Source organism: Notechis scutatus, chromosome 1 (assembly GCF_049901735.1).
Source record: "Notechis scutatus isolate UNSWTSFEM ecotype Mainland chromosome 1, rNotScu1.2, whole genome shotgun sequence".
In the NCBI taxonomy this organism is placed as follows: domain Eukaryota; kingdom Metazoa; phylum Chordata; class Lepidosauria; order Squamata; family Elapidae; genus Notechis; species Notechis scutatus.
The window spans coordinates 160,704,554-160,728,940 of record NC_142009.1 but is presented as its reverse complement, the minus strand read 5'-3'; the positions used below and the strand labels follow the sequence as shown (position 1 = coordinate 160,728,940).

The following is a 24,387-nucleotide window of genomic DNA, read 5'->3' as shown; positions in this document are numbered from 1 at the left end:
TCTGATGTGAACTTCTCTTGGTAAGCTATTTCTCATTGCATATCTTGTGAAGACTCGATAAACCTCATCTATTCCATCCATCATCTTCTCTTTAGTTATTTCCAAAGCTTCAGCCAAAATTTCTATCATTATCTCAGCTAGGTTTTGTTCCTTTTCTTCCTCTATGTTTTGGAATCTGAGATAAAATTCTGATCTGTCCATCTCCCATCTCAGCATCCCACTTTTATCTTGTTCAACCACAGTTAATCTGCTATCAGTATCTCCAATCTTCTTATCTCTTTGTTTATCTTCTTCTTCAATTTTTTTGGAATCTCTCATCATACTTCATCATCATTTGTTGAATGTTCTCCACCTTTTCATCAGTTTTCCCTGTTCTTTGTTCAATGTTCGCTGTTCTCTTTTCAATATTCTTTGTTCTTATTTGAATATTTTGAATTCCTTGCATAATCATCTGTAGGGTCACTTTTTCCTGTTCTTTTTCTTGCTGTAACATTGTCTGTATTGAACGTTGTCCTCCAGATGGTGAAGAGGAAGAAGTAGAAGTTGAGGAACCAGGGGCTGTTAGTTTCCTACTCATTTTGGACAATTCAGAATCTTCAGGTTCTTCTAAACCTTAATCCACTTGTGAAATAACCAATTGCAATTCCAAATAAAAATAGTAGGAAAAAATAAACCAAATAGTGGCAATAATAATTATAATAATAATAATAAAATTTCTTCATGTTCTTGTATACCTTAATCCAATCGATTGGCTAGATAGCAGTAAAAACTCAAAAATGGAAGAAAAGAGCGTAAACACACACAAAAAAGAAAAAATTGTTAAATCCTGAAAAAGGCAGAAAAGTAAAAAGTCAAAAACTAAAAAAGAGAAAAGAAAAGTTTTTCAGGTTCTTCAACACCTTAATCCAATTAAGAGGTCCCAGGTATAAAAGGATGCATAAGAAAAAAAAGAAAGCCACAAAAAAAACTCCAATATGGAAGGTAAATAGAAAAAAAAATACAAGGGAGGGAGAGAGAAAAAAGAAAAAAGACATTAATACTGAAGCTTTCCTTTAAAATAAAATGCAAACGTAAAAATTTGACTTCAAAAGACAAAAAGAAAGACAAAAACAAGTTCCAAAAGACCAAAAATCCAAATAGCTATTACAAAAAGTAAACTAGTAAGGAGGGGGTTTGTTAGAGTAAGAAATAGCGCAGCTTAAAAAATAAAATAAAAAGAGCACACTGCACCTTGTTTGATTATCCAAGGCTTTTGTTAAAATTTATAACTCTCTTCTCCAGAGTCTTATCACCTTTTTTCCCCTAAAAGCTTCAACACCAGACTCCAGCTGTTGATAGAAACCCAGAAGAGCACCTGCAATAATACTCTCCCATGCTCTTCTTATCAAATACCGTGTTTCTCACATAATAAGGCCAGGCCTTATTTTTTTTTGACCCCCGAAAAAACGGCTAGGCCGTCTTTTCGGGGGTGACTTAATTCCCCCCTTGCATCCTCGGGTGGGCGGGCGGCAACAGCTTTGGGTGACCTTCCACCACCGTTGCTTTCCCTTCTCCCTTGCTGCCGCAGTGATTAAAAACCGGAGCCCTGAGGAAACACTTGGCTTCAGGCGCTCCTGTCGCCGCCTTCCCTTTGCCTTTGAAGGTAAAGCGAATTATTTTTAAAACCTCCGCTCATCCCACCAGGGCCGCACCGGAGCTGTGCGGGCTGGGCAGAGCCGGGAAAGTGAGCCGCAGGTGTTTCCTGGCTCTGCCCAGCCCGCACGGCTCCGGCACGGCCCTGGTGGGATGAGTGGAGGTTTTTAAAATAATTCGCTTTGCCTTCGAAGGCAAAGGGAACGCGGCGACAGGAGCGCCTGATGCCAAGTATACCAACAACAAAAGGCAAATCCTCAAGGTGGGCTGGAGGGAGGTGGCTGCGTGCCCCCAGGGCTGCTTCAGTGCAAGGTCCTGACCTTGCCCAATTGCAGCATCCTGCCGTTGCCGCCACGTCCTTTTCACCGCCGCCTCCCTCTCCGACTGTGAAACTCGCGTGCTTCGCCAAACGCTCCGAGCGAGGCGAGCTCTTTCATACACACACACACACAGAGAGAGAGAGACACCGGTGTGCTCCGAGAGGCTTGCTCTTTTCTCTAGCCGAGGCTGACATCTGACTGAATCTCTATCCCGCTCCTTTATCCTCATGACGGGGTCGGCAGCGACGCTCTCTGGTGCGGCCACCTCAGCTTGCCAGCTATGAGAGAATACTGTGACAGCCGCCGCTGCCACGCTCCCTTCTCTTTCCTCGCCTCTCCTCCCTTCGCCGGCAGGAGCGTGCATGCCTGCTGCCGCCGCCGCTCCTGAGGACCGGTTGGGGTGGGCAGGCAGAAAAGCAAGCAAGGCGGCTGCGCTGTCTTCTTTTTCCCTCAGCGAAGCACCGCCGCTTGCTGCCACCGCCACCCCCTGCGATGGGCAAGGAGGAGGCGGCAGAGGTGCCCGAAATGTTCCAATTCGCTCATCTGAGCAAAGCATGAGCACTGAGTCTCCCGATATGAAGTGCCCCAACAACGCAGGCAGCACCATATCCAGGCATGCAACAAAGTACTTCCTAACGGCAAGCCCCCCCCCGCCATCCCCCCCGCATTTCACATGTTTAAAAAGGGCCTTAATTTGGGGGGGAGGGGCTTAATTTGTTTTTATGCCAATAAATCATGCTGGGGCTTCCTGTTGGTGGAGGCCGTATTGTTGGAGAAACACGGTAGCAATGTCCTTGAAAAGAAGTCTCAGTTCTTTCTCAGCTTTGTCTGGTCAAGAAAAAGAAATAGAATATTTCCAAGCCTCTAGTTGGCAGTGTTACAGAGTTTCTTTTGCTTTCACTTTCCCCCTCCTTTTCCAAACAAAATATAATAAAAAGGGAAAAAGATATTTAAAAAGATGACTAAAAGGGAGTCTCTAGCCTAGAATATTATTAAAGTCAAAAAGGAGAAAAAGAATAGGTGAAAGAAAAAAAAACCAGTCCAGTTTCAAAATATAAAATCATGTGTAGAAAATCCAGCAATGAGGAAAAAAAAATTACTTTGACATTCCTGTTTAAAATCACCGCTTAATCACTTCTGTCAAAACTTCTACAGATTCTTTCTTTTCCTTAGGGTATCCTTTCAAATCTTAAAATAAAGAAAAAGGTCTCACCAAACCAGCACACTTTCTCTTTCCGTTTTCTTTCGTTTTGGAGCTGTCCCAACTTCAGCAGCTTTAATGGCTGCCTCTTTGCCGCTGGCAAAAAGAGCTTCTCCTGGATCTACCAGGGACTTTGCGATATCCCTGGGATTGATAGGATGCGCTCTTTACATTCACCGTCTCTTCGGGACGGTTTAGATCCGATTGGACCATCCAGGAGCAAAGATATCGGCAGCGATCTCAGACCTCCAAGATCGCATGTCGTATTGTCGCGACGCTAGCTCCGCCCTTCCGGTTTTAATATGTATTTTGATTTCTTAAAAAAAAAAAAAACCTCTTCCATGACCCCAGTTGAAAAAGAACAATGGGTTGATTATTACTAATAGTAACTTTATTTTGGTCACAATTGATTACTGTACACTTTAGATTATTATTATTATTATTATTATTATTATTATTATTATTATTATTATTATTATTATTATTATTATTATTATTATTATGTCATGAATTGAAATTACAGTCCAAACTGTTAATAAACAGTTCGTAGATTGTGACTCCACATAAGTTTCCATGGAGGAGATTTAATATACTTTTTCCCCCCTTGTCTCATATCGCCCTCTTTCTTAAAAGAATGTAAATTCCTTGCTTTTCCAATCTAACAAGGTTCTGGATGACAATACATTAGAATTTGACTCACCAACAAAGGCACTGATGGATAGAAAATTCTCCAGGCTGGGTTGATTGGCGTCAGTGTTCTTTCTTAGTTCAGAGTATTTTCATTGATGTTTTTTTGAGTTTTGATGTATCAGCATTCTTTTTATCTCTGTTATTGCTTTTTCAAAGAAATATGTTGTTAGATCCATTCCCTGTCTGCTGGCTGGGAAGTTTGGATTCAAACAGTAATTAGCAAATGCTTATCTTCTGCAGTGAGTTAAATAGAAATATCTGAAGGAATTACCAGAGCTCATTAGAGTACCGTATATACTGCCACCTTGCCATCTTCCTATCACTAATACAACTGGATAATCTCTGTGATTACACTTTTACATTATTTTTCTTTTTTAAATCCTAATTTTTCTGGAAGAAAAAAAAAGAGATCTTCTACTTACTGTTCAAATCAAATAGAATTTATTTTCAAACAAAACAACTTAATGGGACCATTTGGAAGAGTGTTTAAACACAACTATTAAAAATCTGCAAGAAGAGGGACAAAGCATTTTTTCATTTCTGCTATTTCCTCTTAAACATGTTTTATATGGTTAAGAATATTATCACAGCATGCAGTTTTCTCTCTAGATAGCTAGAAGTCTAGGTTTATAGGAAAAAGTAGAGCATATATTTTGCATGAGAAAAATGACAGGTTTTGATGTTTGAGTTTTCTAGATGTTTGATTTTCAAGGGCTGGGAAAAACCTTTGGCGGTGAAATTGCTAAAAATGAAAAGAGAGCAAGGCACAAATTCAGTTTAATATAAGGCAACTTGTATGCTTCCAATACATCCTTAATTAAGATTCTTATCTTGAAAGGTGAGCGTGGAATTCGTGGTCTACGAGGAGCACCTCCTAAAATCATGCCAAACGTAATGCTGGAAGTGAAAGGTGAAAAGGGAAGTAGAGGAACATTTGGTGTTAAAGGGAACATCGGTCTACAAGGTAAAGAGCCACTATGTATCATAAACACAATATATTAAAATTTTTGTTGTACCTTTCAAAATGCCCCAAGTTCTGATTTTTTTATAGTGAGAGAATGCAAGCTTTCTTCTCATCAGATCGTACAGTACATTCCTCTCATTCCTTGTATGAAAGCAAGCATTCCCCACCCCTAGTCTACGAGTCTGTCCTAACTGAAACAATTCATTGCCTTTTACTTTTCTTAAATTTTTCCCTTCCTTGGATTAAGGGTGACTTCAAATACATAAATAACAAAAGGAAGAGATTCCTGGTGAATTGTGGACAATACAGCTGTAATGGTCTCAAGACTTTATTTTTATTTATTTATTTATTTCTCAGTAGCTTACAAGATAATAAACGTAAATATAAAAACTAATATAAAGACGAATGGAAAAGGAGGGTTGCAGCCAATTGCAGATTACTCTCAGAGAATAGAAGACATATAGAGTAGTGCTGCTTACGTTAACCATCTTTGGATCTTTTTGAAACCTCATATCTGCATATCTGGGAAACTGGAGATGTTATGGAACCATATTATTAGTCTGAACTCTACATATTCAAGCTGAGTAGACAGAAAAAAAATGGCTTTTCCTGAACTGAGGTGGCTTGGGGTTCTTCACAGCCTTGTTAGATTCCTGACATAAGGTTGTGACCATCACAGTTTATCTTGGAGGAATTTTATAAGAAGGCTTAAGGAACTAGGCAAGAGTAGCATTGTTCTTTGGAGACCCAATACTCAAGGAAAATGTCCAGCTATGGTCCACCATTTCCTCATTATTCTGCGCTGATTTCAAGTGATAAAGCCAGATAATTCTGGGTTTTAGTAAACCAGGATAGCATTCACACCCAGGCACCAATCGATTCCATTCAAGGAAAAGAAGTGCATTCTAATTAATATTAATTAATCAATTACTTTTTAATCAAAGGTATGCAATTCATAGCAGCATAAAAGAGACATCCATGAATATAATAACCATATTGTATTACAATAGCAAAATACAACTAAAAAAAAATCCTACTTGAAATGTTCACCATAACGTCAATACTAGGCATCAAATGTCTAAAAAGGAAGGTTTCAATGCTTGTCTGAATGCCAGAAGTGAAAGGTTAAAATGCCTAGCATATTTCACATTGGGTCAATCAGAGAGAAGGTCTGCTTTCTCATCCTCTTACCTTTCACCAAGGAAGAATCTTAAGCAAGCCCCTTCGGTCGCCCTCACAGGATAGGCAGAATGATGTTGGATATAGTGCTCTATGCCTCTATTGAACACGCCAATTTAGAAGCAAGAACTTTTGGATAGAGCTACTACTGATGCCAAGCAGACTTGAGACATAAAGGTTTGCAGAGAAGAAAAGAAATTAACATTTTCAACTGTATTTTTGTAGGAAGTAAAGGAACGCTGGGATCACCTGGTCCAACAGGAATGTCAGGCTTTCCTGGAATTCCTGGTTTAGAAAAAGGTCATAAAGGCGATGCCGGAATTAAAGGAATAAGAGGTGTTCCAGGATACATTGGTGTCCCAGGTCCTCGTGGTATTTCTGGTTTCCCTGGAACCACAGGACGGAGGGTGAGCAAAATTGGGTGTGTTGATGGTTGTCTGCATGCATGAATCGAACTACCTCTGTGTTTTAACTCTTACTTTATGGGAGCTCATTAAACAGAGCATCAAAATCCCTAAATCAAATGTATCCCATAATACATTAAATGTATTATGTAAATGTATCCCATAATACATTAAATGGTCATAAGACATTTTACTCTTGTTGTTTTTTCAAAGGTGAATCTAAAGCAGGGTCTCCAACCTTGGCAACTTTAAGACTTGTGGAGCTTCAACTCCCAGCGTTCCTCAGCCAGCTTTGCTGGCTGAGGAACTCTGGGAGTTGAAGTCCACAAGTCTTAAAGTTGCCAAGGTTGGAGACCCTGATCTAAAGCATAGAGCCTGGTTACTAGAGGCAGGACGGGCCTGCTCCAGGTCCCTTCAATTATACAATAGGAACTTGGAGGATTTTGAAGACCTGACTTTTCTGCAGGCCTTTGACAAAGGATACTGAAGACCTTGGTTTTGTTAGTTGTTACGAGTTGCCCAGAGTAACTGAGAATCAAGAAGCATACAAATTTGATAAATTGAAAAAAAACACAACATACTCCACATTCTATAATTTCTGCTTATCAAGGCTCATGACAGAATTCTGATAAAACCAATATTAATTCTAATTGATAAGATTGTGCCCATTTTCAATGTGACAGGGAGAAAAAGGTGTTCCAGGAGTTCCAGGTCTGATTGGTGAAGCTGGCCAACTGGGTGAAATTGGTAAGTCCAATTATTTTTAGGAATCTAAGTTGGTTTGTTTTTTAATTCATATATGCAGTTACATAGAGACATTGAACCTGGTTTCTTGAATCATTTTATTCTTCATATAATTTCATATTTACCTGTTGCCTTTTTGTATTGTACTAAAACTAATGCAGAGTTCTCAACAAAGAGCATTCTATATCCCATCAGAAGTGCTAGGGACAGCTTATACCTATTCAATTTGTTCGGTGTTCCCCATATAAGGTTTTTGTGGGTAGTGTTGTCTGAGCAAAGATGAGTATCTTGGTTATGTGTGTTGTCTTCTAATTCATTTTTTTTTTTCTTCAATTTTTATGCATTACTTAAGAAAAAAATGTGATTTTCTACCTTCATTCTTGCAGGAATTTCTGTTTTATATATAGACCTTGGAATTTCCTCATTCTCCCCTAACATTATAGAATACATGCACAGAATAAAGCATGACACAGATTAGACATCAGGGAGCCATAGAACCAAACGTCTTAACTCCTTCACTTAAGAGATTTCTTGAAATCAACCCTTTTTATATGGCCTAGCTTAGGGCAATGCATTTGTACATCTTACAAAAACTTTGTCATAGAATGAGTAAAACAGATCAGCTACCTCAGACTAATAAATAAAGAATCTCCTAGAAAAGGTTGGGAGAGTGATAACCTAGATGTCTGTTCATATATAGTGTTATAAGTTCCCATCCATTGGCAGATGCAGATTATTACACGAGTGCCCTGCAGGAATGTTACTATCATATACAGTTTTTTTATAACTTGAATGTTCTTTTTCTTAGTTTTAAGTTCTATAAAGAATAAGAAAACATTGGGAGAGTTTTTAATCATCATGTAATATCTGCTTGGACACATGAGAGGGAATAGCTAAGGGGAAAGGATTCCTTAATTTCTTTACCCTATGTTCAGTCATGCTGGCATTTCAGAATATTGGCATAATTTCTTTCCTGGAATATGTTCCTGTACTTCTTCCCCAATCAAAGAGTCAAACTGTCTCAATCTCTTGGGGGGAGGGGAATCTTGTAGAATGTCTCCCTAAATCTGGATGTGTATAGTAAGAAATTATCTAACAAGTTTTTACATTAAAATATATTCAAAAGATGGAAACTGGTAAAATTAAAGATATCTCTTGCTTAATAGGTGACAGAGGAGACACTATGAATTTGCCAGGAAGTAAAGGTTCTAAAGGAATTCCTGGACCAGCTGGACCAGCAGGTATTTATGTATGTGTAATGTGTATATGTGTGCATTTATAATACAGAATAATTCATTATCAGATGAAATAGCTAACTAGAAAAGAGATTCATTAACAGTTTTATGCACTTAGGAATGACTACAATATCTTTGATGCATTTCAATATCATTACAGAAGATGACTGAACATTCTATTTAATTAAGATAGAGCGATTCATAAATTGTCAAGTGCTTTGTAGGTTTGTCATCTTTAACTAAATCAGGATCTTTACCATGAAACCATGATAATGATTCTCATTTCCAGATGGAAAACTAAGATTGCAATATTCGGACTACTCAGAATGGAGCCTGCTCTCTCTGCCTTTCTCTCTCCACACAGACACACTTACATGTATACTTGAGCTACAGTGGGACTCAACATTTTTACTAGACTTTTGTTCTTCTTTGTAACTAAACAGAATTTTGGAAAGAAATGATGTAAAAGGAATCAGGATTGTCTCTGAACAAAACTGAACAGAGCAGAACCAAATTTGGTGTGGGGAGGAGAGGCTAGCAAAGGAAAGATTGGATTTGAAAATGGACTGGCTCTGGCTTGGGTCTGTGGAGAAAACCATTACTGAAGAGAACCTCTATGAGAGAAGCAGCTGGACAATATCTTGGGACATTTCTGACTGCCTCGTTCCCTTCTTTCCTTTCTCCTGTCCACGTGACCCAGAGTGAAGCATCTGTGGTCTGCTGCCCTTGCTTTCCAATGCACCCTAGGACCTACACTCAAAGATACAATCTATTTACACAGATGCAATATTTTACTTTGTTATACAGAAGAAAATGTGGAAATCTCTTATCATTCCTGCTAGTTGGAAAGAATTCCAGAGCCATGATCTAAAGGCTCTCCTTAACTTGTTCAGTTTTGAAATAACATAATGATGGCATGCATTGATTGAGTTCACTGCTTACAGTAAGATCTTATATATCTGTGTTTTGATCTGGTTTTGCCTTGCCATGTTGAATGAACCCAGCCTGTCATCATCAATATCACCAAATTAAATGAAATCTGCAGTAATAAGTTTAAATGTGGCAGATGTTTAGCCTTCTAAGTTGCTTTGTTATGTAATGCTTATAATTTCTAATGGGGCTATGGAATTAATTGTGGGAAATTTAGTCATAAGAACTCTAGTTTGGAGGGATCGCTGGTGTCTGGAGGGATCGCTGGTGTCTCTCCCTGAACATGCTTTTCAATAAAAATTTCAGTAGGTGACAGTATTAAGAGGATCAGGCCTGAAAAGTACTTAGAAGGGAGAGTAAACATAGCCATTAATTTCTCAGGTGTCTATCCTGGGAATCTGAAGTTAACACGTTTTTGAATCTCTGGGAACTAAAATTATGAAGATTTACAATTTTCTAGACTGGAAGGCTGACAGCAAAACAGCATCCTTGTCCCATAGTTGCTTTGGTCTCTTGTTAGCTTGTCCTACATAGATCTCAAGTACCAAGCAGATAAAAATTGTAGGAAAACATACAAAGAAATTATATATGAGGAAAGAATGAGAATTACATTTATTGCAATGACCTGATTATAGCATGGATATGCAGAATTTGTTTTATAAAGCAACTACAAGGTTTTTCATGCTATAAGTAAAAATGCTGTTAACATATAAATGGCTAGCATGTTGATCAGCATTACGTTATAGGTTGAACTTAGGATAGTACCTGTCTGCTAACTGCCAATTGCTGTGACTTGGGCAGTTTGTTCGTGGTTTAGGAATAGGTTGCTTTCTAAAGATTTAGCCCTGTGCTGCATTGCCTTCCTGGCCTCGTTAACTATGGGCTTCCTATGTTTCCTCTATGTTTGTCTGAGGAATACACTTTTGAGCAACTAAAAGTCTACTGAAACAGATAAGCCCTATAGCCTCTGGTGTAGGCTTTACCCTGGGGATTCCTCCCAGTTTGGCTCACTGCCTCATATCCTATCCCAAAAAGTTCCAGTCAGTCTTAATTGACAGCCATTTCCTTAAGGCCACATTTGACCTGTAGACATCAGGTTGTCCATATTTATTTTACGTTACTATGTTCACAATATGATTCTTAATATTTGAAAAATACTACCCTTCTCCTCTTGTTGATCCTTTTAGGAATCCAGACTACACATCTGAAATATTTATGAATCGGCATCAGATGGAGACATCATAGGGTCCAGCATGTCAGAAATAACACTATACAAAAAAGTATTTTTTTTCCCTATTTACAGGGTTGAAAGGTGACAAAGGAAAGAAGGGTGATGCTGGGGATCAAGGATATCGTGGTGTGGAAGGCATGGAAGGCCCTCAAGGCTCCCAGGGATTAATAGGGCAAGGAGGTAAAGTTTTTTATACTTTATATATTCACAAATAGCAAAATTTATAACAAGGTAAATAGTACAAGTAGACAATGTGATACTTAGACATTGAAAAGTTGAACCACCACTTTTTCTTTTGTAAGCCTTTTAGGGCGAAAGACAAACACCTCAGGAAGAAAAGCGTTTCAAACTCGGCTCTCTGTCCGTTTTTTTTCCTCTTCCTTCTTGTTTTCTAAACTTACAATCATGCTTTTAGATTTATAATATTTTTTTCCACCGTTGTTCCACCATGCATCACATTCAACCATCTTTTGTAAAACGGAGAGACACCAGTGGGGTCTGAAGGACCCATCAGCCAGCCCTACAGAGATCTTGAGAGACACAATGTTTTATAAGTTGCCATTTTCTTTCTGATTATCCCAGTCTTTCATTTCTCCGATTTTCATTTCACTAACATGCACATAAAACATCTATATTTCTACTTTATGCAACCCCACACCCACACTATCCTACCTAATCCCACCCCTCCTTTCCTTCAACTCTTTTCTTTCTTAATTCTAAAGCACAATATTCCACATATCATGATTGTCACCAGATAGTAACAGCAATAGCACTTAGACTTTTATGCAGCCCCACAGTGCTTTACAGCCCTCTCTGAGTGGTTTTCAGAAACAGCCTATTATCCTCAACAGCATTCTAACTACTACACCACCATGACTCCTTAAATCGATGGTTGTCGCCAGATAAATCTGTGTATAGAGAGTTACTCTGTCCATCATGAATTCCACATGATGTTTTTTTAGTCAGATAATGCCATCTAGATTGCCTAGTCCACTAAATTATCTATTGCACGAATTACTGTTTGCTTGTATGTTAAAACAGCCCAGAGAACCTGCCAGTTTTCTCTCCGTTGCCATAATCATCTAGCAAGGATCCCATCTTGCCCTGGCTAGCAGTCCTCCCAATCAGTTGAATAGGGAAATACCAGAAACAGAAAGCATCTGGCCCTCCACCCTTGCAAATCACACCACCATTTTAGCTTCCCAGTAAGAGAAGAGCAAACCCTATCCCTCCACAACCAGACCAGTAGTGGTATTCAGCAGGTTCTGACCAGTTCTGGAGAACCAGTAGCAGAAATTTCGAGTAGTTTGGAGAACCAGCATATACCACCTCTGACTGGCCCCGCCTCTATCTATTCTCTGCCTCCCAAGTCCCAGCTGATTGGCTGGGTCTTCTTTTGTTGCCCTGCACAGGAGAATGGAGCTGGAAAGCAGGTTAGTGGAGTGAGGAGGGAATGGGATTTTGCAGTAACCTTCCCCTGGAGTGGGGTGAGAATGGAGATTTTACAGTATCCTTCCCCTGCCACACCCACCAAGCCATCCCCACAGAACCAGTAGTAAAAAAATTTGAATCCCACCACTGAACCAGATTATCTCTAACTCCACACTGGTACACAAGACATTTATAAGTTAAGGAGAGTAGGACAAGACAATCCTGATGATGATATTACCTAGCCTGGTAACAAAACATTCAGAGACTAAATTGAAACAAGCTTAAAGAGCAAACCACTTGCCAACAGCTTTATTTTTTTTATTTTTTAAATAGAAGACAAGCATTTATTTGTTAATTTAACACACTCTTTCACAAAGACTATTCTTCTTATTATTTTCCCTTCCTACAACCGGAACACCACTATTTCTGGATTGATAGTTCCCGATTTTGCCTTTGTCTGTTTAATTTATATCTCTAACTCCATTTGGCAGGAGAAAGATGAGGGAGAGAAGCCAGGGCACCTCAGGGCATCAGCTTCTGGAGGAAGGGCAGAGGAATGCTACAAGAGTTGGGTGTGGGTGGTCATCCTGCTTTCAGCCGAATCAAAGCATTTTGAAAATATTGTTTCTGGACTAGGAACCAAATCACTTGACTTGTGGTGTTACTCAGTTGGGCTTTTCAAAATAACTGGAAGCCCCATAGCCTCATGGAAATAAGCTAGAAAATATTTTGCATGCAGATAAAGCTGTAGGTGACTGAGAAGCATTTGAAGACTTCTAGCCTAGTAAAGATTCAGATAGAAAACAGTAATGCCAAAGGAGTGGTGTCCTTCTTTAAGGAATGTTCAATAGCTATGTTCCTGGATAGGCTGGTATATTTCTTAAAGTAGCTATTAGGAAAGAGAGCAGAGTTCAGTAGCTTAAGTAGGATCTGGAAAAGATCAGTGCAAAGCCTGCCAAGAAACATTGCACAATTTCCTAATTATTGAACCCAGACCAAAATGTCTCCAAGAATACAGTGAATCCAAAAAAAACCAATCATGTTCCAGTTAAAAGATTAAGAAAGTTGAATTAAAAAGTCAATAGTTAAAAGAACAAACCCAGTGTTGTTCAAGATTGGTACAGAAATGTATGCCAATAGATCATCTGGCTCTATTTTAACATTAAGTAATAAGTGGCATAATACAATAAATTTTGTACAGAATCAATTTTTAATTCTTAACGGTAATTTTGACTATGAAGAATTTCCAAGATATTGGAATTTGTCAGGGAATTGATGCAAAAATTATTTATTTAGGCTTTTTATTCCAACCCAAATATTAAGTGTTGTATTTAATATTATACACAACATATGAGATGTATCCCCACAAAGTAATAATATTTATTGGGAGAAATTAAAACACTGGTTTGCTCATGAAAAATGCTAGGTTTTATCTCATCAAGCTTGTTTTTCTTATTTATTTTCAATAAAATCACAATGCATTTGATACAAAATCTAACAAGTTGTTGCCCAAACAAGAAAATTAAATTAAAGCAAGAGATCCAAATCCACAGAATAATATATAATCTGATTTTTTAAAGAGACATCTTTGTCTGATTGTCCCTATAGCAAATGTTTACTTTGCCTAAATTTAAAGGATATGCCTTGAATTTTAACAGAAGCCTTGCTTAGTTCAAGATGTTGTTGTTTTGCTCTGTTATTCTCAATATCCATTACCAACTCCTTCCAATTATAATGAAGAGCAACTTGCAGGCCCAGTTCCATAAGTTAAATATAACAAATGTGGCATAACCTATTTCCCATTATATTGTTCAGTGTTAAAATAATAAACAATAGATTCTTGCAAAAATTGACATGTTTTACCATTATTGGAGGAATACACTAATACTTGAATGGATACATATTTATTTGATCTATAGGATTCCCAGGGCAGTTTGGGGAACAAGGTACACCTGGAGATCCAGGTATTCCTGGGGCTTCTGGTGACAGAGGAAATGTTGGAAACATTGGCCTTCCAGGAAGAAAAGGTAAATTAAATTTTAACAATAGAATTGATACTAATACGTTAATTCAGTGGCAGCTTCTCTTTTTCTGTGTTTCATATCCGTTTAAAAAATACTGTTTGTTTTGGGAAGTCTATGAAAGGATGGGCTTAGGTTTCAAGAATCCATTCCATTGGCAAAACAGCTTTGTAAGGATCAGAACAGGAAAAGTCAGAAGCAAAGAACCTGAAGTCTAGTGAAGTGTCAAACATTCCTTCTACTGAGGTACCAGTGGCTCTCAGTCCATTATGATACATGGGCAGGAGAAGGAGATATAAGAGTTGAATCTGGATCTGCTGTAGCTGCTTTTCTTTATTGTTAATGGCTTTTTAAGTATTTGCAATAATCTGCTTGTGAGTGTTCTTGTCAGGCTTCATCCATATTCAAAATTAAATTTATGCAACTAGCTTTTCCTTGCATTTTCCTGCATTTGGCTCAATAATGTGTGCTTCAGCTTCTGTTAACAATGGTGTTTCAATAGCATAACGGTTATAACATTTGCCTGACCTACAACATTTTATCAGTTCGAAACTCAGCAGAAATTTTCAAAGAATTCTGTATTATATGTTACTTAAGTCTGTAAATAATACTGATTTTACTGTGCTTTTTGGAAGGTGTGCATGGGAGCAAAGGACTTCCTGGATTAGATGGTTTGCCGGGTTCTAAAGGCTTGCCAGGATCACCAGGTATGTTCCAGTTTTGAGATGGTCTAACGTACATTATGAAACCTGAATTTTCTTATGAATAAGTGATGTCCAACTTGAAATCAAAGGAACAACACTCCCCCCCACCCCAAGTATCAAGCTTCTAGCTATAGATCCAGCTTTAGAGATGGTAAATTTGGATCTAGAGACCCTTGCAAAGTTTTATAGTTGTCATTAGCTTCATTAGTTTCCTCGGTAGCAAGGGGTGATTTTTACCAGCTGAAGCTATTGTTATAGTTTATATCAATCTTAAATAATAAATAATCTTAGTCACTGATGTCCTAAAAATCTTTCATTTTGATTACTGCAATGTGGGAAGCCGTCCGTAAGCTTCCAAGTACAAAATGTGACAGCTGGAACACTGGCTGTAATGAGTGTTATGATTATATTGTACATCGTTTTCATTATTTTCCACTTAATTTCTGGGTCCAATTTTAAGTGCTAATGTTAACCCGGAAAGCTTTTTGTTATTGGGGGCCATAATATCTGAGAAAACACTTCTAATTCAGATCACATCGGAGAGTACCATGCTGAGATATTTGAGAGTAAGCCTATTCAGCAGTGGAAACCCAGAAACGTTAAACTACAGTATCGCCTTTTTAGTGTTACGCCAAAATTTTCTCCTGGAGTCTTAGAATAGAATAGAGCTGGAAGGAACCTTGGAGATCTTCTAGTCCAGCCCTCTTCTCAAGCAGGAGACCCTATACCATTTCAGACAAGTGGCTGTCCAGTGTCTTTTTAAAAACCTCCACTGATGAAGCGCCCACAATTTCTGATGGCAAGCTGTTCCACTGGTTAATTGTTTTACTCCTTAATTCCAGATTGCTTCTCCCCTTGATTAGTTTCCATCCATTGTTTCTTGTCCTGCCCTCCAGTTCTTTGGAGAATAAATTGACCCCCCCTCCTCTTTGTGGCAACCCCTCAAATACTGCTATCTTGTCCCCCCTAGTCCTTCTTTTCTCTTGACTAGCCAAACCCAAATCCTGCAACCGTTCTTCATATGTTTTTGTCTCCAGGCCTTTGATCATCTTAGTTATTTTAATGCAATATGTTTAATTTTTTAATTTGGGTTTTATTGGTATTCCAGTGGATACTTTTGAGACTTTTGCTCACAAATTTTGAAATATGAAAACTCTTAATATTATTATGTCTCCCATTTCTGCAGTTAGTGTGTAAGACTTCTTCATTTAGAAGCTGGACAATTAACAATGCCAGTATTTTAAAAAGTGTTATGCTGAATATAGAAATTTCCTTTTTTTTTTTTTTTTTACATAACAGGTCCAGATGGATATGGCACATCGGGTTTTATAGGTGCTTTGGGTGAGAAGGGTCCAGCAGGAGACCCAAGTCCCATTGAAGGCAGTAGAGGACCTCCTGGCCAGAAGGGGCAAAGAGGGGATCCAGGTTAGTTTATTAGCCTCACAATTAATGAAATACTTTCATTTTTTTAAAGAAACATTTATTCTAAATTTCATGTCAGAAAGTACAGTTGTACTTACATGGAATCCGTATTTTTATATCTATATCTATCTATATATCTATCTATCTCTATCTATTACAAGTTTTACAGCTGCAAGAACCATTTGGCACATATTATATCCAGTTGTGTTCAAATAAAGACTACCCAGCTTATTTTTCTTTTCTTTTCTAAAATGTCTGTGCAACTCACACAAGATTGAAATAGCTTAATTTTAATGGCTCAAAGTTGTAATTTCCAGAATTGAATACTCTACTTACAAACATTTGCTTGCTCTTACTTCCCAGCAAGCCTCATCTCAACCTAAGAGTATCTTTGTGTCAATCTGTACGCTGTAATTTGGTATAGTAGGAAGGAACAATTCTTTTTTCACTTTATGCCTGACTGCTTGTCTTTCTGGCAGGGCTGACTTCAACCATTTTCAGACAAAATATTTCAAAATGGGAAGTTTATTTTTCTTTAGCTATAATACATCTCCTAAACTTTTGACAATGTGTTTATTTTATTGACTAGTACAAGTAGTCCTCAACTTACAGCCATTTATTTAGGGATTGTTTGAAGTTAATAACAACGCTGAAAAAAACGACTTCCCTCCAGTTCTTGCACTTACATCTTTTTCAGCATCCCTGCGGTCACATTAAAATTTGGGCCCTGGGTAATCAGCATGGGTTTATGATGGCTGCAGCATCCTGGGGTCACCTACAACCTTCCTAAATGATTTCCAGCAAGCAAACTCAATGGAGGAAGCTGGATTCACTTAACAACTGTATGGTTCAATTAATGACTGTGGTGATTCACTTAACAATCATGGCAAAAAGAGTCAAGTAAATCAGGTGCAACTCAATTAATAGCTGTTTTGCTTAGTAATGGAAGTTCTGGTCCCAATTGTGGGTTGTAAGTTGAGGATTCCCTATAGTTATCCAGAAGAGCTTAAGGTATCTGCATTGCTGACTTAGCAATGGAGAGTTTGTATAGTGCAAGGAAGAGTAAAAACACAACAAAAAGTACATTTTTTATCAACCAAAACCACTGAGCCTAAGATATCTCACCACTTCTGCTGTTTTATTCCTGATGTATTTAAAGCTACCAGGTTTTTTTTAAACTATTCTTTTGTTTGATTACTGACCATCAGAAATCTAATATTTCTTTGTTTCTTCATGACCTATTCCCAAACTCAGAAACAATCAAACAAAAAATTTACAAGAGAAAAATCCCATCTGATGTGCTACTTGGATGGGAAGGCATCTTCTGCCACTTTGAATGGCAGGCTAAACAGCCACCATATCATCCTTGCCCTTCAATGCCAACTTGCTGTAGCAAAGAGTAGTGTGGTAGAAGAGAGAAGAATTCCCTTTGTTTCATAAGCCAGGTCTCCATGATAATATGCCAGGTTAGTTCTTCCATCCAGGAAAGCAATGGATAAGTTTAGGTTGAGGATTTGTCTGCAATAAAGATTCTACTCTAACCTATCTCGCTAATTCATTTACTGGAGTCTTCTGAAAATAAAAGCTGAACAAAACTTCAAGGATGATTTTCTGTCTGGCTTTGGTTTGAAGTATGACAGCAAGGAAAAGAAGCTGGCCATGGTCCTTCCCTCTTTCCCATACAATAGCCAGGTTGCAGCCTCCCACTGTGTCTCTCCTGCCAGTGATTACTTCACTTCCAGGCTGTTTTGCATGCCATACTTTTTTTTCTTAATTTTCCCTATTTTCTTGATGCATCCCAGAGGTGGTATTCAGCAAGTTCTGACCAGTTCTGGAGAACCGTGAGCGGAAATTTTGAGTAGTTTGGAGAACTGGCAAATACCACCTCTGACTGGCCCTGCCCCCATCTATTATCTGCCTCCCAAGTCCCAGCTGATCAGCTGGGTCTTCTTTTGTTGCCCTGCACAGGAGAATGGAGCCCATCATGTGGGATAGGAAGAACCACCTACCCTTCCTACTGTATTTACTAATCATTCTCCCAAATCTATCTTCAGAATGAATTTCCATTTCAATTTAGACATCCAGTTCTTCTACCTTCCCACTGGCATCATCCAGATGTCTTTTATCCTCCCCCTTTTTATCAAAGCTTGCATCTGATATTTGTTCCTTCATTTCTGACTGGCAGGATGGAGAGGTTTAGCTGGCGCTCCTGGACCAGATGGAAGACCAGGATTTCCTGGAGTCTCCAATATATCTGGTATACCTGGTGATGTGGGTTCACCTGGTTTTGATGGAGTACCAGGTAATGCAACACTACCTTATATTCATCGGGGATGTATGAACTATAGTCCTATTCAAATACAACATGAAAATAGTTACAAAGTTCAAACACTGGAGATCATCAGTTTTAAAAATTTTAAGTCATTGTAATTATTTGAATTTGTTGCAAGTTTATTTAGCCTTTCTTCACCATAAAAATGAAACAGGCAAAATGGTAATCAAGAATAATTAAATATAAATTCTGTAATTAAGGCTTAATCCATAGGTCATGGCAGCCCCCCTTCTTTTCAGTTGAATTCACATAGGATTAGCAGTATAATTATAGTTATAATCTATAGCTGATAAACTAGTGCTATCAATTAAAAAGCATGATTTAAAAGACTCTTAGAAAATGTTTTGTGGAGTGGGAATATGTGGGAGGGTTACTTTAATATCATTCTAGGATTGAGGCGAGGCAACTGAACTATGAAATTCTCATGCAGAATAGCAATTCAGAAGTATGGCATGTAACTACAAGATTAATTAGAGACACACAAATAGAACTTACTACACTAAGCCAAAAGTTTGGGGCTAGGTTTGGTTAGCAAGTTCTGTTAATGTGGCCTTTATAGTGTGTAAACTATGGTTTATGATTTAGTATTATTTGCAAACCAGAGTGTTATGGCTCATTCAGTTAAGCAAGTTAAAATTAATACAGACAATTTGTTAGTAGTGCCAAATATTAGGCTTATGCGTTTTTCTTCTTTGCATGTTATAATTAACATATTACAGGATTCAAAATAAAATTTAAAATTTGAATGCTGAATTTTAGTAGTATTTTAGAGCACAAGCAAAAGCTCATCTGGTCATAATTTTTAAAATGTCTAATGAAATGATAAAAAGTAAACCAAATTTACCTAGGAAATTACTTAATCAGAACTGGCCCATTTTGACATACTAGTAAACTATGTTTAGGGGAGATAATTAATCAGGATGCTTCTTTCTGACCACTACTGTAGTAATTTTTGCATACATACAGGTTATGTTTAAACGATAGAAGCAGACTCCCATTAATCTATTGCAGTAACTTATCTTGGGTTACTGTGAGTGGGGTATGATCAGGGCTGCTCCAGACAAGCAGCGGTCTTTGTCTGAATGCAAACTACTGGAAAAGTGGTTAACAAGCTATGGAAATAGTATAACCAACCACATCACACCATACTCCCAGCAACCCAATAGTTTAGTACCATTGCGGATGAAATTAGAAACATTTTAACCATCCCTGTTCATGTTTCACTTAGGACCAATCTAAAAGCAATCAAAAGTAGTCAGGTTTGGAGTCACATACTTTGCCCTTCAATGAGCATTCTGAATTCTACTTACCTTTTGAAGGTTACCCTGGAGTTCCAGGGATTCCAGGCACACCTGGCTCATTTGCCATCAAAGGAGAAGAGGGATCAATAGGAGCGGCTGGAGAAGATGGTCTAAAAGGAATAAAAGGAGCCCAGGGCCCAGACGGAAGACCTGGAATATCAGGCTTGCCTGGCGCAAAAGGTACGATGGGAAAATTCAGCATGGAGAATATAAACTAGGTTACTTGGTCAGATGTGTAATAACCCATGCCTACAATTGTTTTGCCTTGAAGGATATAAAGGTGAACAAGGAGTCATGGGCTTTATTGGCCAAACAGGAATTTCTGGTGACTTTGGTCCCATAGGACCTAAAGGAGATAGAGGCCCCACTGGTAAGTAGATTGATTCGGTATGCTAACTTCTGCAATTGCTACATTTAAACCAACATTGCTTCTACAGAGCTTTATCATACCTTTCTCCTTAATGTTTAAAGTTTTAATTTTAACAGCATTTTCAGTAATAATTTACATATTCCTAAAATTGCAATGATGTCTTTTTCTCTTTGTAACAAGAGAGCACTTATTAGTAATATTCATAGTTGTAAGGAATATAGAATATATTGGATCCTCTGTAGCTCATCAAACCTATTTACAGGACTGGCTTCCCATGAGTCCAGATGCATTCTTTTCCCTCAGGTGACAGATTCATTAGAGTAGATGGGTGGTAAAGCAAGGTTACTGGAAGAAAAATGGAGCCATTTGTGCATATAAACAACTACTGACACCATGGGATAAATATTTAGTATCATTTGAGTTGGGCAGCTATACGAATTTCTTAAACTGATTAATATATTTGTTTTAAAAATTGCATAGGTGTTCAACTGGTGCAAGTAGAAAAATCTATCTGCAAAATCAATGATTTGTTTGGATTTTTAACTTTTAGGTTTTCAGGGACCTCCAGGTTCCCCCGGATTGCCACCTTTACTTCCTAAACTGGTTGCTGAGCGAGGGGCCTCAGGAGCCCCTGGGAAAATAGGCCCGCACGGCCCTGCAGGTGAAATGGGTCCTCATGGTCCCCCAGGAGATCCAGGTAGGAGGTTGCTTCCAAAAATAATGGTGTTCATGAGTTCTGAAGCTATTTATTTCTCAAATAAAGACCAAATAATACCCGTATTTGCCGCGTATAAGACGACTTTTTGCCCCGAAAAACATGCCTCCAAGTGGGGGGTCGTCTTATACGCCGGTATATCCACTGCCGGCTTCGGAGGCTTGTTGGACGCAGCGGCGCCTCTGGCTTCCTGGATCCCCTGCGTCGCTTCCGCTTCATCCCGCTCTCGCCTCGCTCCGCCCGAGGCTGCAGCCTGCTGCTCTCCCACGGCCCCTGGCACTCTGCCCTGCCGCTGCAGCCCCGGGATTTCTGGAGGGCGTTTCCGGTGGTGGTGGGGGTCGTCTTATACGCCCGGTCGCCTTATACGCCGGCAAATACTGGTACTTATTTCAAAGGGATATTTGAGGCACCTAAAAATATTGAGGCAGGTTAAATTGTTATGTATCAGTTTGTCAGCCACACAAAATAACATTGACACTCCCTTGGTCAGTGGCTTTGGCAGATTTCTCTGAAAATGCTGCAGGGATTTAATGCTCTACTAGTACACTTCATATATCAATCCCTGCTGCACTAACATTACAAGCACATCTTATAGAGTGGGGGAGGGGGCGAAATACATTATGCAATTGGTCCTTTGTTTAAAGCAATAGGGGCTCCCACTGTGTTTTCCTTCAGAAAAGGCCCAGGTTTTTTTGTGCAGAAATGTAATGTTATTTGGAAGAAAATGTAATGCATCTCCTGTTCTGTCGCAGCCTTCCTGCTGCTGTCCTATAAATTGTCCTGCTTCAGATGAAATCTCCAGATAATTCTGTTCTCATTCAGAAATGATAATCCCCAGTGTGCTGGTCATGAAATTTCTCATATATTTGATTTTACTGCTTCTGCCTGGGGCACAGTGACCTGATCCTGCTTTAGTTTCCTCTTAGGATCTTACTAATAGCTTTGCTACACAAAGCCACATAAATTATCTGTGAGCGACACACACCTATTATTTAAAGATGCTGAGTGGATTTAATTCTTAGTACCATAGCAATTTTGTAATAAAATGTCATAATCAATCGTTCTGTTTAATAACCTTACTTTTAAGGTTTTAGAGGCCCGATAGGCAAACCAGGAGCACCAGGAAGAGGAGGCATAGCTGCAACTCCAGGCTTCAGAGGTGATCAAGGAGGACAAGGACTGCACGGCCTAGCAGGCTTTGAAGGTAAATCCTAAATTCTTCTCTTTTTTGTATCTTCTCAGACATTTCATCTAATTGGAGATTTAATTCTGCATCCAATCTATTCATATATATTTTCCCAGTTAAATAAATTCAGGATTGCAACTGCACTAGGTCAATTGAATGTGTATACAATTGCATGTGAGCCAAAATAATATAAAGAAAAAATATAGTTTTTTTTTTAAAGGTAAGGCACCTAAGCAACTATTATTTGAAAGATTCACCTAAGAGGGCATAAATTTGGAATAGACATCCCATGCCTTTCTCACACAAGAAGTGTTATATATTTGCATACTTGTAATACTGCATTATGATTGGTCCGCCAATGCTGCCTATTGATTGGTCCATCCTGAATACTTGAATACTGTTTTGTAATTGGTCCGCCTGACGGTGGGAAGTTTAAGGAGCCGTCATTGGCCGTGAGCCGCGAGCAGCCTCTATAAAAGAGGCTGCCGCGGCTCCGGTTTTGTTGAAGTTACTGAGAGCAAATAAAGAGCTGAAATCACACTGGTCTCGAGTCAGGTCTGTTTCCCGCGACAGAACAAGAAGTAATTCAGATGGTGTTTACCTGCTTTTTAAATAAATATGTTTATTAACATTGATTTTTAAATAGATAGTGAACTATTATTGGGAAAAATGATATTATAGTCTGATGTTTTGCTTCATATGAGCATTAAAACAAATCTTTCAGATGGAATAATGAACCTGGAAGGTGCTACTGAAGATACCTATAGAGGTTGCCCACTTCTATATAGCAACTTGGTATCTAACTCAACTTTTTGTTGGAATGTTTAACTTTTAAGCATGGTATGCAAATAATATCTAAGGGTTGCAGAAATGAAGAGGACCGTTCATCCCATAGAAGAGTTTCAGCATTTCCAGATATTCAGGAGTATGTATTTATAAGTACAACCAGTGCACAAGAGTAGTGTCAATCTGCATTTCCTTCCAACAACCAATAAAAAAGTACATCTTTTTCCCTCCACAACTATATTTTCTGTTTTTAAGGACATTTCCTTTATCCTTTGGAGAGTAGTATAGAGATGTGACTGTGTAGTGTCCATGGCTTCGGTTACCAATCTTAGTGCTTAATTAACACACCTTGTTGCATGATCTGATCGTTTAAATATATTATTTGAACAAAATACACGAAACAGATGTTGGAATGCTACAAAGTACAATGCACAAGGTGAGCCTTTTAGTACTTCTAGGAATGCCTCAAAAGTCCCATTGGGTGGCAGGGATCTTCTAGGGAAAGGGATCTTCTAGGGATCTTCCTTGTACAAATGGGAGCTGTGTGAGCTTCAGGCTCTGAGGACTCCAAAGGGGTTGGAGAGAAAAAAGAGAGATCTTGTTATCTTCAGACTGCACCGTTATGTTTTGGCATTGGAGAAGTACTTTTTGGTAACTGCTACATAATGCCAGAATCAGCACAAATAAATTCAGTTCAACAGCTGTGGATTCTTTTCTACTTGTACTAGATTCTTCAGCGGTAAATAAAGTCACCATGATTTTCTTAGACTGTGGGTGGCAATACCTTTAAAAGCAACGTCCTGCCTTTATATTTCTCTAGGTGCAGCAGGTGCTCCTGGTACTCCTGGTATTCCTGGTATGCCAGGCCGCAGTGTTAACATAGGTTATCTTCTTGTGAAGCACAGCCAATCTACTCAAGAGCCAATGTGTCCAGAGGGCATGAGGCAACTTTGGAGCGGCTACAGTTTATTGTACTTTGAAGGACAAGACAAAGCACACAACCAGGATCTCGGTATGCATTTTACCTGCTTAGTAAATAATACATTGCAAAACAATTTTTAAAAAGCATTTCAATAAACAAAAAAACAGAATAGCTATTCATTGTCAGATAACAAAATAGAAATTGTGTACTAGATTGGTTCCGGGGTTTTACAATGGCATAAACTCATTACAGACCATTTCAGCAGTTGCATGGATTATTATCCTGAAAGAAGAATATTTCCACCACGGCTGGACCAATATTAAACATCTGACAGGCAGACAGAGTAAAAGAAACTAATGTAAAAGGCTTCAAAGGTGACAGTGTCCATTCATAAGATAGTTCTTGAACATGAGGCAAAAACTCATGCAAGTAATTGAAGACATCTACACGGTTTGTTTCAGACTTACAATCAGTTCTTCTGGAGGATACTGCTGACTGTCTCAAAATAACGTACCAGAAAAATCCATGCAAAGACTGACTACTGTTATCAGTGCTATCGCTATTACTACTTATTGTTACTGTTATTATTTAGATTCATATCTTTTTTCTTAAAGAGCCGAATGCACTTTCTATAACAGTCTGCTTCATTTTATGTCCAAAACAATTC

At 38.5% G+C, this 24,387-nt stretch overlaps 1 protein-coding gene across 1 annotated transcript in view; it reads left to right on the top strand.

Annotated features, from left to right (window-relative positions):
- COL4A2 (collagen type IV alpha 2 chain) overlaps positions 1–24,387 on the top strand; it is a 167,189-nt gene that overhangs the window by 136,529 nt on the left and 6,273 nt on the right. Inside the window, exons 33-46 of the mRNA XM_087949238.1 lie at positions 4,682–4,807; positions 6,212–6,393; positions 7,074–7,137; positions 8,301–8,375; positions 10,603–10,710; positions 13,881–13,988; positions 14,618–14,689; positions 15,986–16,111; positions 18,294–18,410; positions 19,760–19,921; positions 20,013–20,111; positions 20,662–20,808; positions 21,914–22,030; positions 23,619–23,810. Coding sequence (XP_087805364.1) covers positions 4,682–4,807; positions 6,212–6,393; positions 7,074–7,137; positions 8,301–8,375; positions 10,603–10,710; positions 13,881–13,988; positions 14,618–14,689; positions 15,986–16,111; positions 18,294–18,410; positions 19,760–19,921; positions 20,013–20,111; positions 20,662–20,808; positions 21,914–22,030; positions 23,619–23,810 — 1,695 coding nt within the window. The remainder of the gene's footprint in view (positions 1–4,681; positions 4,808–6,211; positions 6,394–7,073; positions 7,138–8,300; positions 8,376–10,602; positions 10,711–13,880; positions 13,989–14,617; positions 14,690–15,985; positions 16,112–18,293; positions 18,411–19,759; positions 19,922–20,012; positions 20,112–20,661; positions 20,809–21,913; positions 22,031–23,618; positions 23,811–24,387) is intronic.